The sequence below is a fragment of the Neofelis nebulosa genome, chromosome 7 (assembly GCF_028018385.1).
Source record: "Neofelis nebulosa isolate mNeoNeb1 chromosome 7, mNeoNeb1.pri, whole genome shotgun sequence".
Taxonomy (NCBI): Eukaryota; Metazoa; Chordata; class Mammalia; order Carnivora; family Felidae; genus Neofelis; species Neofelis nebulosa.
In genome coordinates this window covers 53,481,235-53,498,045 of record NC_080788.1, presented here as the reverse complement: position 1 = coordinate 53,498,045, position 16,811 = coordinate 53,481,235, and the positions used below count along the sequence as shown (strand labels likewise).

Sequence of the window (16,811 nt, the reverse complement as noted above, 5' to 3'; positions counted from 1 at the left end):
GGGGGGGGAGCGGGGCAGACACATCAGAAGCAAGAATAGAAACAGAAAAACAGGAGAAGGCAACAGAGAAATATAGTCCTAGGGAGGCCAGAGGCAGTGGGCAACAGGAAGATGGTGGGAGACAGGACCACATATGAACCAAGGCTCCAAGTCCCCAGACATGCTCCATTATCTCATGGGACCAGCCCTGCATACTGTGCTAACATGAACTTGGCTGTCCACGTGTATTTCCACGGGTTCTGTTACTCAAGAAGAGAAGAGTCAAGAGGTGAGAAAACGTCCTGCAAAATAGTTTTCTAAAGGCCCAGTTGGCACATATTTGATGTTTGACATCATTATAATAACACATATTTAGAGCTTCCTCCAGGTACCAGGGGCCCTTGGGCAGCTCTGTTGACATCCTGAGAAGGGATTGGGATAGAGGCTTACCATCGCTATAGCTATGCTTCTGAGCTCTTTGGAAGTATTTGTCATCCTCTCTCTTCTGAAATTCTCTTCTCCATTAGTTTCAGGGCTCAGGACTTCCTGGATTCCCTCCACATCTTCAGTTTCACTCTCTTTCCTGATACCTCGTCTCTCACCTGCCTTCCTCCAGATGTGGTGTGCTTTCCCCTCTCTTTCCATCCCCAAATGTGGCTTGGACATTTTAATCTTGCCTCCATACTAATAACTCTCAACCTTTCTGAGGTCAGGGACCCCTTTAAGGGTTCATTGATAGTGACTGATTGTTTTCCCAGAAAAGTTTCCCCTCAGGTCTGGAGTACCCCGGACCATCTGCTTCCCGATCACCTGCATGTAGTGCTTGGGAAAACTGTGTGCTCCTGGGCCTCACTCTAAATCCAAACTGAAATAGAATCTCCAGCTGGGGTCTGGGTATCTGCATTGTAACACGCATTTTAGGCGATTCTATGGACTCAAATGACTAAGAACTGTAGCCATAGGTGTCAAGGAACTTCAGGTCAATATCAGGAAACCCTAATCTAAACATTTCACCACACTGACACTCTTAGTCATGACAGAAGTGTCCTAAACATACAGCTCTAGGCAGGACCTCTCTCCACTACTACTGCTACATAGAAATGGTTATTGGACTGTCCTGAGAACTCTTGAAACCTACAATATACAGTCAATTATTGATTGTTTACCTTTTTTCTACCAATCTGCACCTCTGAATTTGGCTCCATCTATAGTCAGGAATGATGACTGGTTTCTTCTGACATCTGTCAACTGTTCACATCACCCCCCCCCCCTTATGTGTGTATACATGATGTGCCAGCTGGTGGTAAAGTCATGTAGCCACAGGCTACACTGACCCTAGAAAATATGGTGCCATTTTCAGCAAATCATTTTTGCCCCAAGTAGGACAGTGTGTATTGAAAGCATGCATTCAACACTTACCCTTCCAAGAGCCCTTGTGTCTATCAAATATCCTCTTTCCATCAATATCCTAGGCTTCCAGTCATCTGAGAGTCCTTCTCATTTGCTTCCTACCTAATCAGACATGGAGCCCTGCTCATTATTCTGAAAAACCTCTTGAATTTTTAGTTTTCTATACAGCTCTACAGTTACCAACTGCGTTTGTCCACAACCTTGCCCCTAATTTTAACTACAAAGGTCCTCTGGGTATTTTCTCCCCACCCCACCTCTCTTTCTCTCTCATCTTGTTCCCTAGTTGTACTCAACTTCCATCTACAGAGAGGAGCTCAAAAACACACTGATTTCACGGCATCATTCGCCACTTAAGATCTACCATAGCTCCCCATTGCCTTGCAGATAGCACCTATACCTTTCTGCTTGGCATTCAAATGCTGCTGCCCTACATCCACCCCACCAAGTACTTACTCAGCCTCATCTCTACACATGGCGGGTTGGCCTATCTTCCTCCTTTCTCTCACCCTGCATCATTCAAGTTCCCACCCCTGTGCCTTTGCTCTTGCTGGCCCCCTACATGGGATGCCCAGCCCTCACCCCCACGGCCATGTCATGCCCATTGTTTCTTCAGTGTCACAGCTCAAGGCTCACTGTCTCTGGAGGCCTCAGATCACCACGTGTCCAGGCTGCTCAGTACTCCTTTGAGGGGTTGCTTCTCTGAAACTCCCTCACTCATATTTCATTGTGATTTCAAAGTGTCTGCCTTTCCCAGCTGGATTGTAAACACAGCAGACATAGGGACCAAGGTTTCTGCTTCTTGGTTGATTTTAGCGCACACAGTAAGTGCTTAGTAAATGGTGGTCTTCTGCAAAGTCACGGACTTTGATTTATAGAAAGACCTTTCCACTTCAATAAGGGTATTCACTGTATGTGTTCTAGAGAAAAAAAGGACCTCAACTGCTCATGGCATAAGCTCACCAGCTTGTCTGAGTGATTAAATAAAATAATTGACAATAAGACTCTCCTATTTGTTTGGTTAGATTATGTGTAAATGGTTCATCTGAGCCCCTTAGGTCCTAGGGTAATTACACGTTAAACAAGGTGTTTATTACCTGATCTGGGCACTCAGTTGTTCTCAGGCTATTTCCTGTAACAGAAAGATACCTGAGAACCAGCTTCTGCTCTCAATCACCCTTGGGGGGCCTGGAGGAGACAAGCTGGCTGGGTGAGAGCTCTTGGAACTGCTTTCTTGTAACAGCCAGATCTCAGCCCTGCAATGACAACATGACCATTTGCTGACACTTACCTGTGCCAGGCTGCACTAGTGCCCTTCTGTGTTGCTACCAAACCTCATTTAATTAAGTTGGTTGCTTGCGAGATGACTGATTTATGAATCTGTGGTGAGGCCCACTCAGAAATTATTCTTGGTCCATTGAAACTTAAGCAGAAGTGGTTTTTATCGGCAAATGCTGAATTGCTTTTAAGGATCTTTTGGGCAAATATGCTGGGTTCTAAGTTTATTTGTTTTGAGAGAAACAGAGACAGGGTGAGTTGGGGAGGGGCAGAGAGAGGGAGAGAGAGAAATCCCAAGCAGGTTCCGTACCATCAGCACAGAGCCCAGTGCAGGGCTCGAACTCACGAAACCATGAGATCATGACCAGAGCCAAAACCAAGTTGGATGCTTAACCGATGGAGCCACCTAGGCACCCCTATACCAGGTTCTAAATAAAAGGCTTGGAGTGGTTGCTTAGGGCCAGTAGATGATTAGTACTTGTTAAGAGAGGGAAGGTGCTCTTTGATTTTGGGGTTGTGGTGCTGACTGCACTTTCTTCCACCCATGCTTTATCATCTAAATTTCTTTTTCTGTTGTAGGACCACCTGGCCCACCAGGTAAGAACCCATGGATTTTCCTACATCATGGGGAGGATGTGGGGGGACTAGTTCCCCAGGATCCCTCAGAAGGGACTGAGGTGGGAAGGGGGGTAGAATCTGGAGTCGGCCTTGACTGTGAATGTGTCCCCCTCCTTCTTTCTACCCAAATTACCAGCTCTCCTGTCTCCTCCCACTTGAGAACCTGCCATTACCATTCCCCATCTGTCACTGCATCAGGTGGGGGCAGCACAAGTGGAAAATGAAGGGAAGAGGCAGGAGAAGATCTGGAAGAGGCGTCACCTGTCCAGTTTCACTGGCTCAAGGAAACCACGTTAACCCCAGTGAAGACTTTTTTTAAATGTTCTTGTTTCCCATGTTTTGACACAGGACCTCCGGGAGTTGGTGGGTTACCAGGACACAATGGATCAGATGGACAGCCTGGTCCCCAGGGCCCAAAAGGAGAAAAAGGAGCAACTGGAAAAAGAGGAAAAATGGGTATTTTGGCAACTTTCCTAGTTAATTTTTCCTTGTTACTTGTCTCAATTATTGCTTTTTGGATGGGCCAAAGCCCATCCACGCTGGATGTAGTGGGAGGAAACTGTTACATCTTTGCATGCAGAGCTGGTTTAATTCTCGCCTGGAAACTATGAGCTGAGGTGCCAAGAGCATTCTTTTTAGTGCATCCCTAACAAAGGTTTATATCCAACTGGAGAGCAGCCTCCCTGGGAACTGACTCCCGCTCTTCTGCCTGCTCTGATGCAGACTGACAGATGCCAGGGGCAGGGGCAGCCCAGGGATACTCCCTGGGCTGTGTGATGGCTGATGGCCCACACGGTCCAAGGCAGCTCAGTCCGCAGAAGGCCAGCCATTACAGCTTTAATTGCGGAACAGAATTGATCCTTACGTGTTGATAATAATCATAATTATAAATGAGCATCAGTGTTGAATAACGATGGCTATCAGTGTGCAGACATTTTGTTTATCCCAGAAAGGCCCCAGAAATGTAATCCAATCCTGAGGATTCAGCCCTGAGCATTCTGAGGGCCAACTATGAGGGGGAGGAGACCACCCATGGAGACCACCATTGGGTACAGAGCAGGTGGCAAAAGAGTGATGTTCAAAAAGGTTTACAGATCCCTGGCTTTGAAGAGGCATGCTTGATATGCAGCCCACAACCCAGTGAAACCATGAAAAAAAACAAGTTCATTCATTTACATAACACCTATTTATATGGCAGGTAGTATTCTAGGTGCTGGAAATCCAGAAATGAAAAAGCTGACAAGATCCCTACCTTCATGAAACTTACATTCTAGTCTGGGAAGATTGATAATAAACAAGATAAATAAGTAGACAGTGTCATCTTACATGGTGCTAAGTGGTACAGAGAAAACACAGTGGCAAGGAAATTGACCGACAAGTGTGTGTATGTGGTGGGGAAGGAGGGGGGGGCTGTAGATGGAGAGGCCAGGTAAGGCCTCCTTAGATGGGACCTTTAAGCAAACACCTGGAGGAAGGGAGAGAGGGAGCCATGGGGTGTCTGGGGGGGAGAGGATTCCAGCAGAGTGTGTGAGTCCGGTGTGCCCACAGGGTCTGAGGAGCAGCAAGATGACCAGGGTGGCCGGACAGAGGGATACAAAGCGAATGCGGTGGAGTTGATGCCAGAGAGGTAGCGGCCAAATCAGGTTGACCCTGGGCATCTCAAGGACTGTGGTTCGTACTCAGACTGCACTGGGAGGATTTGCAGCAGTGCAGAGACCTTCCCGGATTCACTGGGAGAGGATCGCCCTGGCAGCTATGCTGATGGAGGCTATGGGAGGGGAGGGAGGAGGCACCAGTGGAGTACTGAGAGGTGCCAGAGTCTGTGTATCAGTGGACATTGGGCAAATCCTTGGTTTCCCAGAGATTCCGTGGACTCTAAACAAAGACGCAGATCCTCTCTGCAGCTGTCTCGCAGCAAGAGAGGCCTCTGGGGGTCAGCAGTGTTAAAATGAGAACACTAAGGTTGAGCAGAGAACTTGAGTCATTAAGGGCCCAGGCAGTTGTTCTCGCCCAGGGTCAGGGGAAGGGGAGACTAGCACCAGCCTAGATGTACAAACACAAGGATTATTTGATGAGCCTGGTTCTATGGAGAGGTTGTTGGAAGTACCGCTCAGCTGTGGGCCAACTCAGATTCTGACCTGGACCACCGAACTCCAGTGCAAGGGCCCAGTCACCCTGCCGGAGCCCTGAAGCTGATCTTTAGCCTGGGATGGGTTGGCATTCCTACCTGGCACTCAGTGCTCTTGCAAGGAGGAGAGACCAGCTAGCCAGGGGGCCTGCACTTTGTTCTGAGGGCATCAAGAAGCCACTGAGGGGTTGCAAGGAGGAGAGAGTGACAAGACCAGGCCTGCTTTTCTAAAACAACACCGTGGCTGCTGCATGGAGAGCACATGAGAGGAACAAGGACAGAAGTAGAGACAGACAGTTCAGAAGTTACTCAGTGTGTAGGTAGAGGGGACGGCAGCTCGGAGTGTGGGGAAACCAGTGCAGGTGAGTGATATCCTGCGGTGAAATCAGCAGTACCTGGTGGTGGGTGGATGTAAGGAGAAAGGGGGAGGGAGACCACCAAACTGACTCCGAGATCTCTGTCCCTGATGACTGCTCTTTCCTGAGGAGGGGAGCCCGTATCAACTCAGGTTCAAGCATAACTCAGCATGGGAGGTGCTGAGATGCCTTGAAATGCCCAGGCAGAGATGTCAGGGGGCCTTGGAGATGCAGGCAGGTCTATAGTCAGAGGAGACCCTGGGCTAGAGGTATACATAAGGGGGTCACCTGAAGTAGTGGGCATGTACGCACAGGTGCCCTCACTTTTGGAGGGAGCTAACAGGAGAGGAGGGCTTGGGTTGAGCCCTGAGAAGGAACAACATCTGAAGACCAAGCAGGAGGGGAGGAGCCAGCAAAGGAGGCCAAGGACAGAACTGAGTAGCAAGAGGAATAGCAAGAGAGGGTGGGGACATCTGTCAGCAAGTATTTATTGAGCATGTTCCCAGTTCTAGAGGGGAAACACAACAGATGCAGCCCCTATTCTGGAACTTCCCATCTTTGGTGGGAAGGCAAAAAATTAACAGTCAATAATCAAATACATCTGCAGTCACAATGTGAGATGCCCATCTGAAGGAAAGAACAGAGTGTGAAGAGATAGAATACAAAGAGGGAGGGTCAGGGAAGTAAAGTCTGAGGTCAGACTTGAAGGAAGAAAGCACACAGAGGGTGGTGCACACCTACAACACGCAGCCCAACAGGTGTGGCTGAGGGAAGGGACGTGTGCAGTGAGGTAAGACTGGAGGCAGGGATCAGGCCCTTCCAGAGCCTTCAGGTCAGTAGTCTGGGTCTCCCAGTCAGCTCCCAGGAAGGCACCACAGGGTCTCATACAGGATGTGACCCACTGGGCCAGGGTCATGACTATGGAGAAGGAAGGATTGTGATTCCAGCTGAGAGTGTGATTCCAGGATCAATAGTGGTTTGCCAGGCAGGGGTGGGAGAGAGGAGGAGTGGGTGCACATTCCAGAAAGAGGGAACAACAAGTGCTATTTCTAAAAACAGGAAAAAGAGCCTGTGTTCCACAGAGACAGAACTCAGGCTGGACCACACCCTCTAGCAGTGGTCCTCTGAACAATAGCATGCAAATAGGTAGTATTTACTGTCAGGCATGCTACCAAGTACTCTCTTCACTTACCTTAATGTGGTCTTCAAAACAACCCTAAGGAGGTGAATATTTTGGTTGGCCATAATTTTTCTGGATGAAAAAGCCTTATTTTCTGTTTCTACAACAGGCCAAACCCACCCATGCCCCAGGACCTTTGCACTGCTGTGCCCACTGACTGGAATACCCTTTCCCTGCCGTTCCTGCATCTCGTTCTGGTTCAGGTGTCAGCTCATGTGTCATCCTTCTTCCAGTTCATCCCTGACCTCTGTGTCTAGCCCCTGCCTCACAAACATGGTCTCATTCCCTGTTCTTTCAAAACACATATCCCTCCCCCAAAATTCCTTGCATTTGCTTGTCAGTGCACCGATGATCTGATTCCCTAGGGAGAAGTGAGGTCCATGACGGTCAAGCCATGTCTGTCTGCTTAGTCCTAACCTCCAGGGCCTGGGACACCCGGAGAAGTGGGGCAATAATGTCATTGTTGAAACGAATAGGCATAACTTGTCCAATGTCAAAAAGGTAAGAAGCGGAGGAGGCAGCACCTGAAACCAGGTCTCTCTGACTCCTGGACCCTGCCTCTTAAACAGGACCACACTGAACTTCCAGGATGGAGGGGCTGGCCCCGAGTTGTGAGAGCAGCGTCACCAGAGGTACCACAGAGTGGGAGCTGTGCCATTAATTACTGAAGGACACAGGGCTGCTCACCCCCTTGGGCCAGAGCCTAATGCCGAGTCTTACTGTGAGGGCCAGGAGGTGGCCAGTCCTTCAAAGAAGTCTGCAGGACACGTGCAAGAACATGCAGTTCAGTGCGTAATAACCTGGCAGGGAGACAGAGTTGGCTTTGTGCCTCTTATTTCCTGCCCTGCTTTCAGGCAGAGGAGTGCAGTGGAATGAGTCCCAGGAGCATCTGCCTCTGTCCCCGACTGGCTCTGAGGCCTTGGACAGGTCACTGTACCATAGGGCCTTGCCTTGGTCTCACCTGTACACTGAGGAGGGTGGGTTCCCACAAGTCCTACATGGTTTCCAGTTTTTAAGTAGTGTTCTTTCGTGCTTGTCTCTGAAGGAGAGACCATGTCTTATGTATTCTATTATTTGGCACAGCTCTCTGCCAGGCCCAGTTGAGGCTCAATAAAGAATTGATGAATGAAGTATACAGGCGTGCATGCATACGTGTGTGCATGAATGAGAAGAATAGAGCATAGCTTCCTTCATAATAGCTTCCCATCCAGTTGAAAGAGAGGATGTATCTTACACACGGCAGATACTCAAAAGCTCGTTGTTCGGATTTGAAGACTGCTTTCTACTGCACAGCAGGTAATACTGCCAGAAGAGAAAGCTGAACTTTCCTGCGCAATGGACAAATAGGGCCCTGTGTAGAAGATGGGTTGTGTAGTAGGGCTAAGTGTACGGAACAAGAGAGAGAAGTGTGATCAATATCTCAGAAGTAATTAGAGGAGAGCTGGGGAGGGCGTTGCATGGGGAGAACAGGAAGACTGAGCCCAGAGAGACTATTAGTGAGACTGCCCCTGGATGCTAGAGGGGACCCAGGCAGGATCATGTCTGCAGGAGGCAGCGGGGGGCCCCTGTGGGCTCTTGAGAAGATGAAAAACCTGATGAAACCAGAGGAAAGGGATCTAGAACCACTGTTTCCAGGAGACTGAAGTAGCAGAGATAACCCTCAGATTCCGCCCTTGGCTGAACAACGATGGAATAGCATGGAGCTGATGGCATGGGCCAGGTTTGGGCCCTGGCTCTTCTACTTACTAGCTGTGTGTCCTTGGGCAAGTTGCTTAATCACTCTGTGCCAGTGTCCTCATCTGTAAAATGGGGACAATAGCAGTATCAACTTCATAATGTCATTTATAAGATTAAATGAGATATATATATGTAGTGCTTAGAACAGGGCCTGACACATACTAAGTGCTATATTAGTATTAGCTGTTGTTTCCAAAACTTGATTTTAATCCAAAAGGAAATCTAAGTTGAAATGCCAGTATTCATTTGAAAAGCACTGACTGAGGTTTGGAGAGAGAGACCTAAATAAATGTTGTCAATTTTGCAACTAACATCTTTGATGAAGTCTGACATTCTCTTGCCTCAAAACCAAGCATTTTCTTTTTTTCCATCTGCCTCTCACTTTCTCATTAAGAGTTAATACTGCATTGTCATCTCGAAAAATGGAATCCTCATAAAACAGAAGTAAATGCTCTCTACTTAATCTTGGGACTGGGTTTCCTGTGACACCCTCTGGCCCCCTTGTGCCTCCCCACCTCAGTCAGTGACAGATGGTTCTGCCAGAAATAAGCCGTCCTCCCTCACCCCCTGCCATGAAGATGCTGGCGTTGACCCCAGGGACATCACACAACCCCAAACTCTAAAGCTGGTAAGACAGTTTGTTTTGCGTGGGCACCACTGGAGAAGGAAAATAGCAGAGAGACACTTGCAGCATGTGAGTCAGGCAAGAAGCTGGCCTCTCTTCTCTGCAGAATGTGCTGACTCAAGCCCGCCAGAAATCACGGGACACACCATGTCAGGAGCCAGGCTACACTGTGGAACAGCATTGCTGTGCACTGCTGAGGCTGGCCAGGCTGGAAAGTGCCGCTCACGGCGCCTCTGATGGTGAATGCGGTTAGGTGGTGCTGTACTTCTGACGTGGCATGGCCAGGGCACGGCCAAGGTGGGACGAGAGGAAACTTTGTCAGAGGCATTGGTTGTAAGAGAAATGCTGTGTAGAGACAAAGCATCCCTCACCCTTTCAGAAGGAAAAGTTAAAAATGATCATGCACACCCAGCTAAGAATCAAAATATATTCTTTTTTTAATTTTTTAAAATAAGTTTTCTTTATTTTTGAGAGGCAGAGAGAGACAGGGTGTGTGTGGGGGGGGGGGGGGCAGAGAGAGAGAAAGAAACAGAATCTGAACAGGCTCCAGGCTCCAAGCTGTCAGCACAGAGCCTGATGTGGGGCCCGAACTCACCAACCGTGAGATCATGACCTGAGCCGAAGTCAGACGCTCAACCAACTGAGCTACCCAGGCGCCCCAAATCAAAATATATTCTTAAGCAGAGGTCTTTAAGATCTTTGGTTTTGTGTACTCACCCCTGTGGGGGCAGCATTACAACAGCTGCCTTATGGTATGAACGTTTTCTTTTTTTTTTTTTTTAATTTTTTTTTAATGTTTATTTATTTTTGAGACAGAGAGAGACAGAGCATGAACGGGGGAGGGTCGGAGAGAGAGGGAGACACAGAATCTGAAGCAGGCTCCAGGCTCTGAGCACCGGCTCTCAGCCTCAGCACAGAGCCCAACGCGGGGCTCGAACACACAGACCATGAGATCATGACCTGAGCCGAAGTCGGACACTCAACCGACTGAGCCACCCAGGCACCCCCAGTATGAACGTTTTCCTGATTCATATGTGGCCTTTTAGAGAAGGAAAAGAAAAGACATACAAGGAAGGAATAAAGGCAAAGGAAGGGAAACTGGATGCTGATGCAGTAAGGCTCTTTGTGACTAGAATAAATGCCTGAAAAAAAAAACCTGAAATAACTAGAAAATACCATTTCCCTGAGCATTGCTGAATCGGGGTCATGTGAAACCTTTATAAGGTTATCAGTTACGCTTGGTGCAATGTGCTGGCCAGACTCTATGGCAACGTTCTAGTCTTTTGTGTCCTTCAGATAATGTGCCAAATTGCCTATTTAAAGTACTGACAAAAGGACATCTTTGTGTGCAGAGGTCACTGATTAAGGGCTCTTCTTAAGTGAGTGAACCACTTTCCAGCAAGATGTCCTAATGACTGTGGGCAGGGATGACCCAGAACCATGGGTTTTCAGAGCTGTTGTGAGAGATGCATGATGAGCCATGCCCTCCTCCCCACCCCCCAGTGGGCTTGGTTTGCCATCTGTGTGACTGAATCCATAGCAGAGCAAGTGCCCACAACGGAAGGGCTGCCCCTACTCTTGTTCACATCCTCTTCCACTGTGTTCCCAGCTCTTCACTGGGAATTGGGCGTCCCAGTGCATGACACCCACCCGACATCACCACTGGCAGAGGCAGGCAAGCCGGCGCCTCCTACTCCCTCTGCCACAGCTGAATTTCATGGCTTTCGTGCAGGTGTGGTTTTTATGGTTGGTTGAAGTCCAGCAGACGTTTCTCTGCTCACTGTGTTGTCTAACAGTGATCAGTACTTTAAGGTTCTTGAGCACACTGCTGTCTTCCTTGGGGCGGTCCGTAGCTAGAAGAGCAAAAACCACATTGAACATTTATCACTTCCCAGAATAAAGAAAAGGTGCCAAGAACTGCAGCTGTAGGTTTTGGGGGGATACTGCCTTTGATGGCAATGCAGAGTATTCCAGTACGATCTGTGATATGATGTGATGTAATAACTTCCCCATTGCTGACAGGACTTGAGAAGGGCCTATCAGATAGTTCAGAGGGGCTTTTAGGGTAGGATGGGAGGTTACTCCGAGTCACCTCTGAGGTGCCTTCCAATCCCTAATCCTCTGATTCTCTTGAGACAGTTCTGTTGGGATCCTATGGGGTTGGTAGGAAGTGGGTCCAGATTTTAAAATCTGGAGGGAGGATCAATGCAAATAATGGTGCTGCTGTCTGGAAACTACCTGCCAGCAGTGCATAGTAATCATATTATGCACCGAGTTCGCTTCCTTTCTCTCAGGGATCAGAATGCTGTACTCTCCATAGTCCGTGCTGAGATGGGCCATTGCATAGATTCTTACCTATTTTGAGCTGTGAGTGACAGGTCTACAATTCCCATAGTCAGGACTCCCCGGGAACAGAGGCAGACATTTCACACACAGCATCGTGTTCACACTATCATCATCCCTCTTCATGCTTGTGCTAGAGCAACTCTATCTGTTTTGCTATTTTGATTAAAAGCATTTTGCATTGAAATGTCACAGAAAAGGAACCGGAGATGGAATCAGAAGATCTCTGCCTGCTCACTTAGTGGCATCAGTGATAACCACTGTAAGCCTGAGTTCCAGCTTCTATGAAATGACAGTAAGGATACGTTACTAGCTCACCACTCCAGTATGTGGTGAGGAATAAACCAAGCAATGCACGTACCCCTCTAGCACCGAACAGTCCCATCTGAGTGCTCCACTCTTCCTGCGTGGCAAACTTCTGATCAGGCCTTACCTTCCTTCTGCCCTTGCTGTGATTGTCCCTTTCTGGTCCACTCCTCTCTCTTCAACCTGTTGGCTCAGGCAAATGTCTTTAAAATATTCAGAAGAGCCACCTGGAAATACTATTTGTCAATGAATCTATAATCATGCTGCTGTCCTAAAATGGTTACAGAGTCTTCTGCATTTGGCTACTGAAGCCACTTCATCTTAAACGTACAAAGTACAATATCACAAAGTTGTGTACCAGAGATTCTTGCGCTGTAGGCTAATAAATTATTTTTCCCCTCAGGGCCACCTGGAGCCACAGGAACTCCAGGGGAAAAGGGAGACCCTGGTGAGCTGGGTTTGACTGGAAATGAGGGCCCACCGGGGCCAAAGGGGGACAAAGGAGACAAAGGGGATGTGTCCAATGATGTGCTCCCCACAGGTAAGTGGCTGGCACTTGGGCTGTCTCCCAGGGTGATCAGGCCCACAAACCAGCCTGGTTTTTAGTACAGAGGCAGCACAGGTTTTCTCTCCTTTTCTATTTTGCGTGCCCATCTGCTTTGCAGCATGTTTTAGAGTACTGTGCTTCCAAGAAGGAAAAAACTGTGCATGTTACCCCAAGGTTGGCGAGATCAAATCTGAGATCTCAGCATAAACAGTTTAGATAATTCAGGTCTAAACATCATGATTAGATTGAATTAGGATGACAGGAGCTTCCTTTTTCCAAATATCTATTAAGCCTAGCACAATGTAGAATAAGACAAGTAAGCAAGCAATTTAAGATACCTCAGAGGACAAACTGACAGCAAACTCAGGCATTTTCTTCACAATCCAGGTAGAATCATCTTCAGACCTTAATCCTCAGCTTTTGGATGTAGAATTGGGCAGACACGGTTGCCGATCTTCTTTTTCTGGCTTCCAGCCCCCGTTCAAAGCAGATGGATGGCCTCTGGGGTGGGGTGGGGAGGTAGAGACACAACAAACCAGAAGGACAATCACATGGTGGAAAGATAGGTGACAGCTGATGGGCATGGAGGAGGAAGGGGCAGAAGAATTTTAAAAGCACAGCACTTCAGAGACATAACTATCCTATTAATGTAGTCAATAAACCTTTTTGAATATCAAAGAACACCATTTATGAATTAGAGACTTTGGTAGTAGCTGAGAATATGAATATGAAAATGAGTAAGACAGGACATCTGTCCTCAAGAAGCTAAGATGATAGATGTTCAAGAATAATGACCCTGAATCAGTCACCCATCTAGCCACTCAATATTTGTTGAGCACTTACTCTTTGCCAGGCACTATGCTAGGACCAAAGCATCAAGGAAAGCTCAAGTTATGTTTAGAATGCTTTGTTTCATACACAGGGAAGTTGCTATGCAAAATATATATAATTTAAGAAGTATTTTGACAGGATCATAGATTCGTGAATAAACTTTGAAAATATGAGATCGTGTTATACTTCACTTACATGGGAATCTACACATCCAGAACACCGCACTCCGCTATACTACTGAACAAGTGAGGGGTGATGACAAACCATTCAGCAAAGCAACATCACTGAGTGTACCCCAATTCCAGAGATCAGGCAGAGCTGAGTATTCCCTGGTCAGAGAGCAGACAAGGCCTATGAGGGCAGATCATGTCTGCTCTGCCTACAGATCTGCCCCTTTCTGAGTGGGCTTGGACCTGCCTCTAGCCTCTGTGGCCCTGGCTTGCCCACTCACGCCAGTGACCTCAGTGGGTTATCACAGGGCAGGACAGGGAGGATGAGACTCAGTCTGGAAGTAAAGAAACAGGCTCAGAGGGTTAAGCTGCCTGACCAAGGTCACAGGCTGGACAAGATCTCCTGATTTCTCCTACCACACAGAGCAGTGCTTCTCATACCTGGCAGCATATTAGGAGGTTTTAAAAAATACAGATGACCAATCTCCTCACCATTTTGATCTAACTGTTCTGGATGGGGTCCAAGCAGTAGAATTGTGTTAGACTGACTCTAGGTGACTCTAATAAGCAGTCAGGGTTGAGATCCTTCAACGTGGCCAGTGACATGAGCATGAGCTTTGGTGTGAGACATACCTGAGGTTAAGTTGCAGGCCTGTTCCCAGTTGTGACCGTGGGCAAAGCACTGAACTTCCCCGAGACTGAGGTCACTGAGGGGCTACTAATACTGTCTTACAGAATGGTTGGGAAGAACAATGGAGGAGGAGATGTGTAAACTTCTTAGTGCAGTTCCTGGCACATAGTTGGAACTCAACATCTGCCATGGGTACTTTCTCGACTTTGGACGGCCAGGGCTAGAATACAGTTATGCCTGGGAATGGGGGCTCATCAGTCCTCCCCAGGGCTGTTCATTCTCTTTTCCCCTGGGAGAAACCCATCTCTGTTTATGGCTCTTGAATCAATCTCTCTCCCTGCACCCCTTTCTCTCTCTCCAGGTGCCAAAGGTGACCAAGGCCCACCTGGCCCGCCTGGCCCACCTGGGCCCCCAGGCCCTCCAGGTCCCCCAGGACCCCCCGGAAGCAGAAGATCTAAAGGCCTACGGCAGCCAAACATGTTCAATGGCCAGTGCCCAGGTTACCAGCCCCTGCCCCAGAGAACCTGCCCCTTCAGCTAATGATCCCAAACTCTCAGGCTTTACCCAGGCTTTGCAACCAGATTTTTTAAACAGAGGGAGATTCTGCCAAAAGCTAGAGATTCCCCCTTGCAACATGCAAATGGCTTGGGCAGTCTGTCCCAGGGGAGAACTGGTAGCAGGTTTAGAATTGGCCTCCCACACCCTTCCCTCATCACTCTCCCCTCATCTGTCACCAGTCTATTCCTCTTCTTTGCCAAATTCACCATCCCTTTCCCCTGAAAGGGTCTCAAAGGCTAAGCTATTTACTCTGGGAACGTGAAGGGCTTGACTGATGCTGGGGAGTTGAGGGGGAGGTTCAGATTGGTTAACTCCCCACAGTACTACAGTTCTGTCCTCACCACCGCAAAGCTTTGTGTGCTAACCACGTGCAGGGCACAGTGCTAAGTACTTGGTTCACAAAATGATACAGGAATCGGTATTGCCACCAAATTATAGATACAAAACTGAAATGCTAAGGAGCTATTGTAGCTTACCCAAGGTCACTCAATTAGTAAGTGACAGAGCTTGGATTCAAACCCATGTCTGCCTGCCTCTAAAGTCCTTCTCTTAGAGCATCTTCCTTTCAGAGATGGAAATCCACACATTGAGACTAAGCCAACCCAGGGCAAGGGACGCCTGATCTCTGGCAGGCCAAGAGGACTTGTCTCTCGGCCAATCTGTGACAGAGGTGGCCATAGGATTGAAAGCTAATTAGAAATCAAGGGCCATATAAATAGAAAATACTTCTAACGTGATGCTAGAACTTCTTCCCAGAGTGGTGACCCGGGACCGACTCCTGGTCAGGCCACGAGAAGGCACCACTTGATGGCATCATGTCAGTGGCAAACAGAGAGGAGGATACCAACTGGAGTTTCTTTCACACTTGCTGTGGGCTTCCCTGCTGCTTTCCTACATGGTCTTTAGTTCTGTTTAGTGCCCTGGTCTTTTAGGAAGGCTTTTGGGGCACACATCAGCTGTCAAAGTGGGCAAATCAGTGCTTTCAAAGATGTTACCCCCACCCCGCCCCCCAGTCAGTGCAGCCTGATTATGATTCTGCCCAGCAGTTAGTTAGAAATCACAGCCTCAGGGCCGAGCTGCCCCCCTCAGCCCGGGGCTCAGCACCACCCCCTCTGTTAGTTTCAGCCCTTTGTTCAGCTGCCCTTGGAGAATGAGCTGAACAGGAACCTTCGCCTGGAAGAAGGGGGAATCTGACTTGAGCTTTTGCAGAGTCCCAATTTGCCAAAGACTATGTCAGCCAGGGCATGGGTGCTGGAGCAACACCTGCCTCTGCCTGGCCTGCCTACTGAGCAGGGGCTGGGCCTCAGAGTTGTGAAAACTGCTTTAAAGGAGAGGCCATAATCTTCCACTCGGCCTCCTAGAAATGAGTCCTCTGTTGCCAGGCATCTTGCATCTGAACTTGGCCTTCTCTCCTGCTCCAATTCCATTTCTTTAAGCTCCCTCCCGCCCCCACAGCTTTAGAAGCAGGCTGGTACAACATGAATTAATGAGAGCCTTTTCTTTAGATGAAGAACAGGAGGGTCTCTCTGTCCCTTTCCTGTACGAAACCCAAGTTCCTTAGTAGAAAGTCCAGATGAAACTCAGAGGCAGCAGAATTGCATGGGGAGTGGGGAATCATAACACATTCCCCAAAACTGCTTTCATCAGGGGACAGGAGGACTCGGGGCAAATATAGGCTCATCCTGCTAGAAAGAAGCTTAGACTGCAGAGGGTCCTGCCCTTTATTTTACTAATAAAAAAATCTCTCCAGATTATTCCATGAGCTGGTCTTGGGACAATGGAGGTAATCCTTTCTATCTAGCAACTACAGGTGACTTGAACCTCTTAGAATTTGTCTAGGCAAGTGGACCTGAACTTCTCTGGAAAGCCTGATTTGCCTCAACCTGCCCCAGACCAGGTCCTTCTCCCCAGCTGACCCACTCCCTGTCTTCACACGGGTATATTCCTCCCCTCCTTCTCTGTCCTACTTCTGCTGCCCCAAGACACCTCTTCACCAAGGTCTGAATTAAGCCCATCTGTTAAAGGTAACAATTACAACCCAGGCCTGATGGCTTCTCGCTTAGGTATAGCTTCAAAACAACTATAACTTGGGCGCCTGTCAAGGACCTACATCTCAT

The 16,811-nt window shown here is 48.3% G+C and overlaps 1 protein-coding gene across 1 annotated transcript in view; it reads left to right on the top strand.

The window, feature by feature from the left end:
• The window catches only part of GLDN (gliomedin), a 58,817-nt gene that overhangs the window by 37,108 nt on the left and 4,898 nt on the right, over nt 1–16,811 (top strand). The window contains exons 3-6 of the mRNA XM_058737738.1: nt 3,244–3,261; nt 3,631–3,738; nt 12,361–12,498; nt 14,498–14,635. Coding sequence (XP_058593721.1) covers nt 3,244–3,261; nt 3,631–3,738; nt 12,361–12,498; nt 14,498–14,635 — 402 coding nt within the window. The remainder of the gene's footprint in view (nt 1–3,243; nt 3,262–3,630; nt 3,739–12,360; nt 12,499–14,497; nt 14,636–16,811) is intronic.